This window comes from Podarcis muralis, chromosome 3, assembly GCF_964188315.1.
Source record: "Podarcis muralis chromosome 3, rPodMur119.hap1.1, whole genome shotgun sequence".
Classification (NCBI taxonomy): domain Eukaryota; kingdom Metazoa; phylum Chordata; class Lepidosauria; order Squamata; family Lacertidae; genus Podarcis; species Podarcis muralis.
This window is the reverse complement of record NC_135657.1, coordinates 98,143,628-98,156,933: the sequence shown is the minus strand read 5'-3', so window position 1 is coordinate 98,156,933 and position 13,306 is coordinate 98,143,628. Positions and strand designations below refer to the sequence as shown.

General features: G+C 40.0%; 1 protein-coding gene across 3 annotated transcripts in view; it reads left to right on the top strand.

Annotated features, from left to right (window-relative positions):
- CSMD1 (CUB and Sushi multiple domains 1) overlaps positions 1–13,306 on the top strand; it is a 939,172-nt gene that overhangs the window by 861,042 nt on the left and 64,824 nt on the right. For all 3 annotated transcript variants that reach the window (XM_077926388.1, XM_028722385.2, XM_077926389.1), the window contains 3 exons: positions 711–857; positions 5,513–5,701; positions 9,121–9,306. In XM_077926388.1, the coding sequence (XP_077782514.1) occupies positions 711–857; positions 5,513–5,701; positions 9,121–9,306 (522 nt within the window). The remainder of the gene's footprint in view (positions 1–710; positions 858–5,512; positions 5,702–9,120; positions 9,307–13,306) is intronic.

The following is a 13,306-nucleotide window of genomic DNA, read 5'->3' as shown; positions in this document are numbered from 1 at the left end:
GGTAATTTAGGAACCGGCTGAACCCTTATATCGCAGCTCAGTCGCTGAGATCATCTGCAGGAGCAGCACTGGTCATCCCATGAGTTGGCAAGGCTCATCGGATAACAACGAGAAATCGAACTTTTAGTGTCATCAGCCAAGTATTGTGAATTCTTCTACCAGTACAGATTCCGCAGGCACTTTCTGTTTCAGCTTTACTTTTAAAAGATGAGGTTGCTGAGGGTCTCTCCCCACCCCCACTTTTCACATAATAATAAAAGAAATCAAAACCTTGCCACACTTCAGGCAGCAGCTTGAGACCCTTCAGCATTCCAGCACTATCCATGGGACAATCTGTCCCAGGAACACGGCTGCATTGCTGCAGATGGCCAAGCTACTGCTTGAAGTGGTTACATTTTTTGTTCATTTTTAAAGCGGGAATAAGAAAGATACGCACACCCATTTCATCTTTAAGAAGACGGCCGTCAAGCCCAAAACAAATTCTTATAATGTGCCCCTCTGTTCCCAAAGATTAATCCAATCTTCAGAGGGCACCTCACCTCCCCACCCATGTTTTCTTTTACATGAATTAGAACACACACTGTCAGACTAAAATATTAATGCATACAGATTGGTTTATCAGAATTTGTGTAAGTTTTGATATTCCATAAAAAGATTTCTTAAAGATATTCTTTGTTGTCTTCATCATCATGATGTCTTTTTTCCTGCAGGTTCTTCTGGACAAAGCCCTTTGTTGGTTGCGTTGAGCGGAAATCACACCGGGCAGCTTAACTACACAAGCAAATCCAATCAGTTGTATCTGCGTTGGTCAACTGACCATGCAACGAGTAAGAAAGGATTCAAGATACGTTATTCAGGTTAGTAGCCATAACCTTGGAGGCCATAATGTTGGAGGGGTGGTCAACTTTCAATATAGCTCTCAAGCTGGAAAAGTTTAGCCAACCTTGTATAGGTGGATGATTAATTAGTAGTAGCAATGATAGTAGCATAGAACTTTGCTTTGTATTGGATTCTGCTGAATGCTTCCAGCACCTTCAATAAGAAACTGTGGTGGAAATACTCTCACTGCCCTGGGATCTTTTTATAATGGGCAGCATATAAATTGAAATAAAAATATTTTGCTACAAAGAAGACAAAATCCCTGCATTGTTAAGACTAGTCATGCATGTGGGTAAATTCCTTCTGAGTCCTGTCAACTGATAGCTAGCATTTGTCAATCAGAAAGTAACAAACACTAAAACTAGGGTGGGAAAATTCTCCAATAATGTGGTTTAGTAATTTTATATTCAAGACATTTTTATTCTGTCCTTCCTCCAAGGAAAGCATACTTCTACAGCCATACACCTTGCTGCTCATTTGAACCTCACAATCACAAGTGGCCCAGTCAGAGAGTTGCCTGGCTGTGGAGATTTGAACCAAGGTCTCCCCAACTGCCGTCTAGCACTCCAAGCTGAATGCTATGCTGGCATGCTCTTCCTCACACTGATTGGTTTATGATGAATCGGGGGCTCAAGTGCATTTCTATAGATTGTGCTGTCTTCACTCTACATGGAAACTTAACTACAGGGTGTTTACATGTTTTACACACACCAGCTACTTTTTTTAATTAAAAAATACTTTTTTGAGTTCATGTCCGCAGTAAATCAGAATGACCCAGAAGAACAATATTTCATTGTTGAATAAATATCCCCCTTCTCTCTTTCGCAGAAGAGAAAGAATAGCATATGCTTCTGTGAATTTGCAGAGGAAATCTTATTGGCCAGTATTAACTTTTAGGGTACAAATACATTTTGACTTTGTAAGTGGGCAAGCCACCTTTGGAGAACAGCTCACAGTAAACCTTCTCCTTTATTTCGCTGACAGCACGTCTTGAAAGGCTGCATAGTTCTCCCCATGTCTGTTAAGTTTCACATCTGATGTAGGAGAGACAGCCAGCATGAGAAAGGAATAACAGTGAGCAGCAGAGTAAGCAATTGGGCCTGCATCTTAATAAGGGAAGGCAGCAGCATGAAAAATGGGAAAAGAAACCAGGGGCTCAGAAAGGCTATTGATGCTATGGCAGCTGTGACTGAGCCAGCAGGCAGCCTCACAACTATCAGCCTATTGTAATGATTTACTGCCTCCCTGCTTCCCTCCTTGTTCCTCCAACCATGACTTTGCACAAGGTTTGGCAAGTAGCAGATGTCCGGAAGATTCTGCAGAGTTTGGTGAGGTTTTCTTCTGTGATGCCTTCCAAAATGGGAGATATTGCAGAACGGTAATCCTTCTCATTTTTGCTGCCAGAAAATACCCACAGAGATGCAAGCAAGTCTACACAGTGTGGGCTACACAGTGGTCTAAGAAAAACAAATATGTTTCTGTCCTTGGCCTTTCCGACCTTCCACTGACCAATACAGTCCTGTTTGGGAAACTGCCTTACTGAAATTGCCTGGCCATCAAGCTCATTATTGTCTATACCAGCCTTCTCCAACCTGGTGCCCTCCTGATGTTCTTAGATGCCAGCTTCCATCAGTAATAGCCAGCATGGGATAAGGGGAGTTGTTGTCCAATATATCTAGAGGACACCATATTGGGAAAGCCTGGTCTACCATGATTTGGAGCAGCTCTCCAGGGTTTAAGACTGAGGTATTTCCCAGCCCTGGGCTATTCTGTCATTAAACCTGAGACTTTGTCTTCTATGACTGAGCTATAGTTTTTCTGAATGAGTTCTATCAGGGCTGCTTGTATTTGTACTGTATTTCAGTGTATTTATTTATTTCCATAAAATTTATATACCACTTGATTGTAAAAAACAAAACAAAAACATTTAAGCTGTTTACAAAAGATAAAACAGAAAAAATACACCTCTAAAACATACAAAGGTTAAAATATTCAAACAAGGTTAAAAATACCTCAGATTTTTATACATTTAGGTATCCTTGTCTAAACCGGAATGTGTTTAGCAGATTCCAAAAAGGGTACAGTGACGGCACCTGCCTCAACTCAGTATCTCTATGCCATTGAAACTGCAAAATTTAATACATTCCCTTTCAAGTTTCTGATTTATATGACTAAGAACATAAGCATGAAAATATGTAGGTAATATCTGGTATAAAATCCTTGCAAACCAGAAAGGGAGAAGGACTTTCCATCCATGATTAGGGCTTGGGGGTTACCTGTGACCAAGGATGGAAATTACCGTAAGTGATCTCCATAGCACTTGGCTGAAGCACAACAAATCATGAAGATTCCCCACCCCCCCACACAAAAAATTACAATTTACATAATTTATGGAGCATTCCTAATTCCCATCTGGGAGCAGTGGATTCACTGCCATATCCCAACCCCAAGTGCTCTTGTCGGCTAGAGTGGAACTTATGTTTGCATGTATGGGGCTAAGAGTGGGTTGCGATGCCCAGATCATGCCCATTGCCAGCAGCTGGAGCGGCTTAGGTGCCCACCAGTTCTTTGCTGGCCCAGCTCCCTTCCTTACCCCCTCCTTATCCCAGAAACACCTGCTGGCATTAGCAAAAGTGCAGAAGAGGCCTCCCACTACTGGAGCCTGGGGGAACCATGCTGAGCCTGGCAGAGGGATACCTTGGCTACCCAGAAACCCAGCCCAGAATGGTGAATCGGGAGTTTGAAATGCTTCATTTTCTAGGCTATAGAGTCTGGTTTTTATTTTAATTTTCCTAGGTGCAGAGTATATACACAGTATTGTATCCATGCATGAATGCTTTTAGGACAAGAAAGTCCACCTTGTATATGTATACATAACTTCCCACTGGATTCAGTGGAGCTTACTTCCAAGTAAGCACACTTGGCAGCATTTTCCTAACAAATGTTCATGTGCAGAACGGCGGGGCCTTGAAAAGTTTAAGGAATATGCCAGTCTAAATGACACGGTCTTGTCTGAAAGTTTTGCTGTGCTATTGTTAATGTGTGCACTAGAGGCAGAGGAGATAAACACGAGAGTTTTTTTAGTTTTCCCTCAGGCTGTTTACTGTGTTGCTCTGACAGCCCTCCTGCATAGGCAATGTCACTGTATTATGCAGGCAGTTACTGACTGTTGTTTAGAACGGACTTTTTTTTTAATATAGAAGGAGGGAAGAGGGAACCGAAATGACAGAAGGCTATTTGAAGTCACGCAAAAAGTGTAAGATGGAGGGTGGGAATGAAACTATTGTTGATACCAGAGCCTGTTACTGGGACATTCCCTAATTCAGAATAGTGAGAAAATGTTTCTATTTTCTCAGAATGAATTTTGTGACCATGCTAACATAAGAAAACAATCCTATACACAACAGAAGCGGGGGAAACTTAGGCCTGGGGGCTGAATTCAGCTCTCCATTATGATTTCTCTGGTCCTCGGTAGAGGCAAATTTAGGGAGGCACGAGTGGTGCAGCTGCATTGGGCGCTGAGCCAGGGAGGGTGTCTTCTCAAAGCCCAGTAAGTTCTTGCCCAGCTTTGGGAAGGTGTGAGGGCTCCTACAGGGTCCTCGGGTCCTCTTGCCTCCTTCTCAAAGCCCAGCTGAAGCTGGCGCCACAATTTCAAAGTCTGCTATTTTTTCCCCCATCGGAACTATTGGTTTTATGCATAAGTAATTTATGCAAATATAATCAATTAACTAAAACTGAAATGATTACTTGATTGATTAAGATGCCTTTAACATTTTGGTCTGCTCTAGATAAGGGGAAATTTGTGCAAGCCAGCATGTTTCTTCATGTCTGTGTGTACTGGCTTAATAACTGAACGTGCAAATGGGTGCTGCCCCCTTCTTTTGTGGCACTGCAGTGCTCCATACAGCACTCTGAGCACTGTATGTCCATCAGGAAGAGCCCCTGGAATCTGTTTGGGGATCTGGAGGACAAACACAGCATAGACTCACCTGCATCTCCCCAGTCATCTAATTGGCATCATTGCTGGTGTGTTGTATGACTTGTATCCAGTTTTGCAGCTCACGCAAGGGAGCTTGTGCAAGGAGAATTCCCCATTCTGGCCTCCCAAATGCATGCTCTGTGCCGCCGTCCTCCCAAAAGCCTTTCCTGAGAGGCTTCTCCCTTGTGTGAGCAAACCCCAAAGATCTGATTACACATAGCCCAAGATACTTGATGGGGGTTTGTAGTGGCAAAAAGTCCTCATGCAGCAGCCCATTAGCTCACCTTCATACAATAGGGCCATTGAACATTTTCACACTGGAGCCTTAAACAAATGTTTGCCCAAGGCACTTTGAAATGCAAATGTAAAAACTTAACATTTGAATTAGAATGGCTTCTTCTAATTTCTATTGCACATCAACAATGATCGAAGAAATTGTACATGAGAGGCTCAAAAGCATATTACATTTCACATGCAAAGATATCCTGCTGCTTACTTACAGACAGTTGAAATAGGTTTTCAGTTTAGTATTATTCTCTAAGTGCCTTTCATATGGATTCTGATTGTGAGGCTAGAGCCTGAGTTCATGGGTTTTCAAGCCATAACCAAACATTGCATTTTATTTAATTGCTTCTTTTATGCTTCCCCCTATAGCTCCTTACTGCAGCTTAAACCATATTGTGAAGAATGGTGGAATTGTAAATAAAACCAGGGGTACAGCTGGCAGCACCGTACGCTATTATTGTAAACCTGGATATAGAATAATTGGCCATAGCAATGCAACTTGTAGACGTCACCCAAATGGCATGTATCAATGGGATTTCCCTGTTCCTCTCTGTCAAGGTAAGATCCTGTTTCTTAACAACACATGCACACACATACAAATTTGAAATTATGGTGGTATCACAGATTTTTGGAGTGGAGGAAACCCTGACCCTTAGTCTTTGTTTCTTACGCCTACCCATTTATGCCACCTAAGCATGAGTAAAAAGCCTGCTGTTATGTAGAACTGCCTCCACTGACACCCATTTCACATAAGAAACTGAATAAGAATGTTATGTTAATAAATAGTGAAAGATTAATGTGGTAATCTGAATGCCCAAGAGAAAACAGTCCTTTAACCGCAACAGCTTCTCCTGAAGAGACATTCATTTGAAGTCATTGTGCATTTTAAACTGCAGCTTGTCTCTTCAGCCTTGAGAATAGCATCCTTTCCTTGCACACTGCGGACATATACATTAAGAATATTTCATTTCGAGGGTACAATACGCCTCGTAAAATTATATATCGCCTTGAAGACCTTAAGATAGCTCTGTGAGGTCGGCCACAAATCTTGTTTCCTTATATTGTAGATGAGTGACTTACGGTTTGTTTAAGGACACCTAGATTTGAACTGGCTGTTTCCTGGATCACATCTCGCTTGCTTTCAATTATGGCTATAGTAGAGATCTTCAGACATGTAATTGTCATCCCTCCCCACCTTCAGCCTGCCAGCACCCAGCCAAAATTCTTACACAAATACATTTTGGCCTTAACGAAAACAAATTATTTTTTAAATCCATCTAGCACAAGCATACTAATGGGTTGTTTTTTTTTAATGGAGTATTCCCCCCACCCCCCGGAGATCCTTTCATGATGTCTGTAGTACCAGTAAAACTGTAAATAGTTATTGAAATGTAATTTTAGAAAACAGAGCTGTTCCTTTCTGTTTCTCTTCTACAACAGTCCCCCCTCTCCTCTACCCCAGTTTTCATAAGAAGACATTTCTAATTTGTGTTAAGCTGTAAGGTCAGGTGGTATTTTTCATTTCCCATCTTGTCAAGGGGCAACTCAGCTAATAAAGCACTTGCTGCTGCATAAAGGACTTGACTCCCTTCCAAGGAATAATAATTTATTGTTATTACGGTTACTTTCAGCTGCTGACGCAGCAGAAACCTGCACAAGCAGCACTACATTCAAAATATATCTGAAGAAAATAGCAGTGTCTACAGTTAAGGGTGCTGAAGCATTTCCATCATAATATCAGTTTTCTAGCTTCCTACTTCTTGGTTTAAGGTTTGCTTGTTGCTGGGTTTCTCTTTCCAACCTCTTCCCTGCTCAAGTTTTTGGGAAGGAAGGAAGGAGCATTTGGCACACCCACCCACCCCATATTTTTCCATCAGTGAGACACCCCCTATTTTGGGGGACTCTGATTTAAGAAAATGGGGGGGGGTGGCCCCCATGTATAAGACACCCCCAAATTTTGGACACTATTTTTTAGGGGGGGAAGCCTAGTCTTATACCTGGAAAATACGGTAATTCTCAATATGTATATATTCTCTCAATATATATAGAGAGAGAATAAAATATATATAAATCGTTATCGTAACCTCTGTGCAGTTCTCCATAAGAGAATCCATTTGCACAGGCGAAGCGTGTGGAACTGCATGGGATGCCAGAATGCCAATCAAATAATTTTGTAAATACTTGTTAGGAAAATACTGCAGCATATGTAATTGTGCACAGAGGGTAGAGATTGCCCATACTGCTGCCAAATTTTTATTAAAACCATGTTTAAGCTATTCAGTCAATCAAAGCAACAGCACTAAATCAAAAATTAAAATAATTAAATGAATGTTAAAACAAGTAACAAAAGTATCCAAAACAACCAAGAAAGCAGTAGTCCCTGAAAGCTAATGCATCCACTCATGTCTTGGATAGGTTTTGTCTTGAAAGGCTAGGTGAAAGATACTAGACTAAGATTTACTTGTCTGCTCAGTTATTTTTTTTTTTAAATATTTGTTTTATGGTGGATTATGTTCTGCTTTTGTTGTATATTCTTGCTGCTGTTTCTGTATATCTGCAATCTGTGTGGATGCAGAGCAGTTTAGAAATGCTTAAAATAAATTAAAGAGCAGAAGGACAATTCAGTTTAAAAGCCTGGCTGTATTTTAAAGAAGCGCTTAAACAGGATTCTTTGGAGGAAGCCTTGTGCTTCAAAAGTGTGGCATGTTCACAGTCTGCGTTCTTATGGTGGTGTCCTGACTTTGGAACAGCCACCCCAGCAAGTTTTGCAAGCATCCTAATTCATATTAGAGGAAGGAGCTCTTTACATGCACTACAGATTATTTAGGCTCTTTAAATCAAAGCCATTTTTGAACTGTGCCTTGAAACAAACTAGTAGCCAGTGACATCCTTAATGTTGAGGAGGTGTGCTTTCAAACTGATATGCTTTCAGTGAATTTAAATAAAACTTTACCCATGTTCTTGTTGTTTTAAACAATGGTGTCTAGCTGCTTGCAACAGCTAGAAAGCACTATTGCAGGCTCGTTCAATACTGTGACTAAAAGTCCCTTGGAAGTGACATTGTGTTATGATGTGAGGATGTAGCACATTGTAACACACGGCCACTTACAGAAGACTGTAAGCCAAAGGTTTCGATGAGTATGATAAGCGCCACATAAAAAGAAACAAAGAATCAATAAGTCCTTTGATCATGTTGCACAAATGTAGGTTGGAACGACTCCTGTCTGGGAAAGGTTCGTGGACATGCAATCTAATCTGCATTTCCACATTCTAATCTGAACATGATCTGGCAGATGCAGAATAGGGAGGTTTGCTCCAATTGCATTACTGAAATCCTATTACATAAGCTGCAAACTTTCATTCAAGAAAATAATTAAATGTTACAGTAGCACAAATAAACCCATTCAGGAAATAATTTATGCTGCCTTGAATTCATTTTTGTACCTATATGTTTAACGTGTTGATAAATTTCCACTTATGTACATAAACACAGTTTAGACGATTAAGTGACTCCCTCCACGCTCTTGATGAATATATTTTCATTATAATGGAAATGGAAAACATAGCAAAACTATAACAAATGAAATGGTTGGTTTCCACCTCAAGCTGAAAAAAGTTATACTCATAAGCAGCCCAGATCAGCATTTGAGCAAAGAGTATCTCTACTGAGATCCATTATTCAAATATAAGAAGTACTCATGTTTTATATTGGTATCCATACTATTATATGTGACCATGCTGCATTTGTGGGTGAAATGTTTTATTATTGTTTCTTTTGTTATTAGGCCTCGGCACAATTATTATAAAGTGAGTCTCTTAGTAACAGTAATAAGATAAATGTGTTATGTATGTATGTATTATTATTATTATTATTATTATTATTATTATTATTAATTTCCTGTACAGTTTCAGATTTGACAACAGTAATGATTGCTTCCTGAGGCAAATAGCTTTTCCACTTTTCTTCCTCTTTTCAGCTGTATCTTGTGGTATTCCGGAATCTCCCGGAAATGGCTCAGTCTGGGGTAATGAGTTTATTTTGGGCAGCAGAGTGATATATGAATGTAATGAGGGCTTCAAGCTAGATTCTAGTCAACAAGCAACAGCAGTGTGTCAAGAAGATGGATTGTGGAGCAATAAAGGAAGGCCACCCGTCTGTAAACGTAAGTATAGAATTCAGAAAAAATATGTACCCGTTTAGAAACTATATTTTACTTCTTCCCAGTAACAGTTAAGTACAATAGAATTCCTCCCCCCACCCCAATGAGATGGGAAATCTGAGTTGAATCTGAGTTTAGAAAGCTCTGGACAACTCCAGAGCAACATTTGGCACACCGCCCATCAGTCTTCATCTCAGTTAACTGAGCCATAACATCCATTAGCTTCCAGAATGACATTGGGATGGGGAAAATATTGTGTAAACACCACTGCATTAATGTGGAGTTGGGCTGGTCTGGACCTGCATTTTACTGTCCTAGTCCTTTTTCCTGTTTGAAGTGGAAATGGAGGATTTACTTGTCATTGGTTACACTTTGTTGAATGTAGGCAAAATACTGTTCTTTTCCATAGATAAGGTTTTTTAAATTTAATAATTACGTTAAAAATTTGGGGTCATCTTATACACGGATAGTGCATAGGGGGGATGTGTGATTGGTTGCTGCTGCAAGCCGGAGATTGTCTGCTGCTATTGGGCAAGTTATTGGTGGCTGCAACATGGTCTAGTGTTGATTGGCTGTCGCTGCGGCAATTGGGTGGGCAATTGGCGGCTTCTTCCAGCGAGGGGACAGACGATAGGTGATGCATGTGAGTGGCAGCGTAGGTCAGGCGGGTGAGCGATTTTCGGCAATCCCCTGTATAAAAAGCTCATCAACTCTGGGCCACCCCCCAAAGTAAAGCTCAACAACTGTGGGCAATCTCCCCCCATATCCTTAATTTGGAGTCCCCCAAAATAGTCTTATACATGATGGCGTGTTATACACAGAAAAATACGGTAATTCAGTGGAACAAGTGTTCCTTAGTTCTTCTAGCTGTAGGTGGCTGTTTCATATGCAGATGATACAGATATGACTAATGGAGATGAATGAAGGAACTAGCAACCACGCAAAGATCTTTGAGCTAACAGTGGTTCTCAACCTTGGGTCCCTAGATGTTTTTGGCCTACAACTCCCATGATCCCTAGCTCACAGGACCAGTGGTTAGGGATGATGGGAGTTGTAGGCCAAAAACATCTGGGGACCCTAGGTTGAGAAAGGCTGAGCTAAGAGTTGATCTTGGAATTGGAAATTTTAGCAGTGGTGCTTAATCATGTCACTCCTGTCAGCAGTGAGTGGCAGACCCAACAAATTGTTGTGGGAAGCCCTAAGCCTCATGCAAACAGCGTGATAGATCTGAGCTCTAAAGGAAGTTTCAGACACTGTACCTAGAATAATGCTGTCTTCTACGTCTGCACAGCTATGCATCCATGCAACACTAGCAGTAACAACAGAAAGATTGTGGTCGCTTCCAACTCTTCGGTTATATGATTCTATGAAATGTACACGTTACAACATGGTTTGGGGCCCAGGCGTCTTTCTCAAACTTTCACATCAAATACTTCTATTGGACCTTATCTTCCTCTTGATCTATGGCTCTTTGAGTCACACTTGTCCTAAGAAGCCCAGACAATTCAATTGGAAAAGCAGAGATTGTAAGAAAGAAGTATTTCTTTTTCTTAATAATTGTTTATTGTCATTGCACAGTAACTACTGACCAGTCCCTCAAGAACTTAATGACATGCCCAATTGCCAGTTTTCTTTATCTATAAGAAACATGGTTGATATTTTCAGATTGCTTATTGGCTGCAGATAGGGAAAAGGAGGAGACACCTTTAAAAATCTGCCTATTTCCCTTCTATGACCATAATTTGAAACCAGCATAATTATCTGTATTTATTATATATTTGATTAATTCTACTTCTTCTACAGAGGTTTTAAGGGATTTTTCGATAGTTTAAACATAGTTATGTCAGCTCAGTGCATTTGAATGAATTGGTTTGCATTGGGTGCTTACATTATTAAAACAGCTTTATTGTTTCCTTTTCCTTTCTAGAAAATATTTTCTTCACTTTCTAAGCTGTTTTCATAACTGTGTTGTGACATTTTCCTTTCTGTGTTTGATAAACATGAACTTTCTGACATGCCATTATCATTTGGGAGATAACTATGCACAATTTATTTCAGCTCATAATTCAGTTTATTATACTGACACCACCTTTTTGCATATCAAAATGTGTTGTTGCATTTGGGATCACTCTTCACCCTCTTCGTGCAGCAATCAAACCTTACATTTTCACCTCTTAAGAGCACCAAAGCCTACTTTTCAAAAATTTCATTGCAACAGGAAAATCTGTGTGATGGGTGTGCTAAAAACACTTTGACCAAACCACATAATAAAAGAAAACTGGACCTTACCTTTGCTTGATCCTATTTAGATTGTTTCTAATTAATGTATTATTTGGTTTATTTTTTCTAAACTACCCTTAAAAATTCAGGGAAAGCTGGTTTATGCATCTAATAAATAATGTTGCTGCTGATGGACTGGTCGTTATAACTGATTCTTACTTGAAAGAGAAGCCAGGGCAGCTTATTTTTAAATCATAAATGAAACCTATTTTGTGGTGTTTAACACTTCTATTATCCAGATTCAAGAGTTACCACAAAATATTGGATAACAAAAATTTGAAGGCAAATTTGGACATTTCTGCTTAGGAAAAAAAGCTGAGAAATGATCAAGAAATGCTAAGAGACTTTTGATAAGACTCTCAAAGCTTCTCATGGGAAGAGAAGAATGGAGTTTCACAGACCCCTTAAGTTTATAGCGAATTCCTCCCAAGGTGATATCCAAGGTGAATTTCAAGATTATGTCTTGGCCAAAACTGCTGAGAGCTTTGGCAGGAAGACAAACATATTTTGATAAACCAGTACAATTTACCACCAGTTAGCTTTTATACCTCCATGTCGTAAAAAAGGACATCCAAACCCAATATGCCCACTTTCATATAATACTTCTGGTGCATCTTTAATCTTTGCTGCACCTTTACTTAAGTAGTAAGTTGTAAATGCTAATATGTGTAGAATTTGTTCTCTTGTCAGTTGCAACCCTCGAAATTAGTAGACGTCTAGTGGAGGAATGAGCTGGGCTCAGAAAAATTCATAATTACTAGATATACCAATTACAGATAGGTAGCCGTGTTGGTCTGCCATAGTCAAAACAAAAAAATTTCCTTCCAGTAGCACCTTAAAGACCAACTAAGTTAGTTCTTGGTATGAGCTTTCGTGTGCATGCACACGAAAGCTCATACCAAGAACTAACTTAGTTGGTCTTTAAGGTGCTACTGGTAGATATACCAACAAATCCTTGGGGGTTTGTTACACTAACCTCATAGAACATCACTATGAGCCCCTGATATATATTTTTTCTCCAGCTCGGATTGCATTCTTATCTGCAGAAGAATTCCCAAGTTTACTCATCTTTTCACCCTACCATCAGCCTGGCTTGATGCTCTAAATCCCATTTCCTCTTAACAACACTTACTGGCTTGGACCATAGGGAGGGAAGTAGAGAGACCTGATAGTTTGCTCTCTTCTCCCTCTGGGACATTGGTAGTGCCAATGAATAAAGGACTCAGTGCCAGATCAGTCTGAGTAATAAAATCAGCTATTTATTCCCCCCCCTTTTTTTTAAAGGAAACAGTGTATTATTTTCTGAGCCACTATGATTTAACATGGAGGGGAGAGGGTAAAGTTACCTATCACTAGTACCTAGGTTAATTAGAAGTTCATTTCACAATCCAGTCAGCCCTTTGGGTGAGGTTTAAACCATTATTTTACTCTTTGAAGGCTGCAGTCTAGAATATAGGTTAGAGGTAGTTAAGTCCACTTAAAATTTAAATTGATGGGCCTTTTCTGTTCTGTATCTCCAGCACTGGCTACAAGGTGAATCTGATAGTTCTCCACCTATTCTGGAGTGACATACGTTTGTACTTTGAAATACTTTTTACCTCAGAAATAATCCTCTGTTTTGGCAGTGCACATGAGTGTTGGTGTAGGTAAATAATCTCATTCTAGTGATGTGACATATAATCATACTTGAAGGATGTAATTACATTTACTTCACTATACTTGG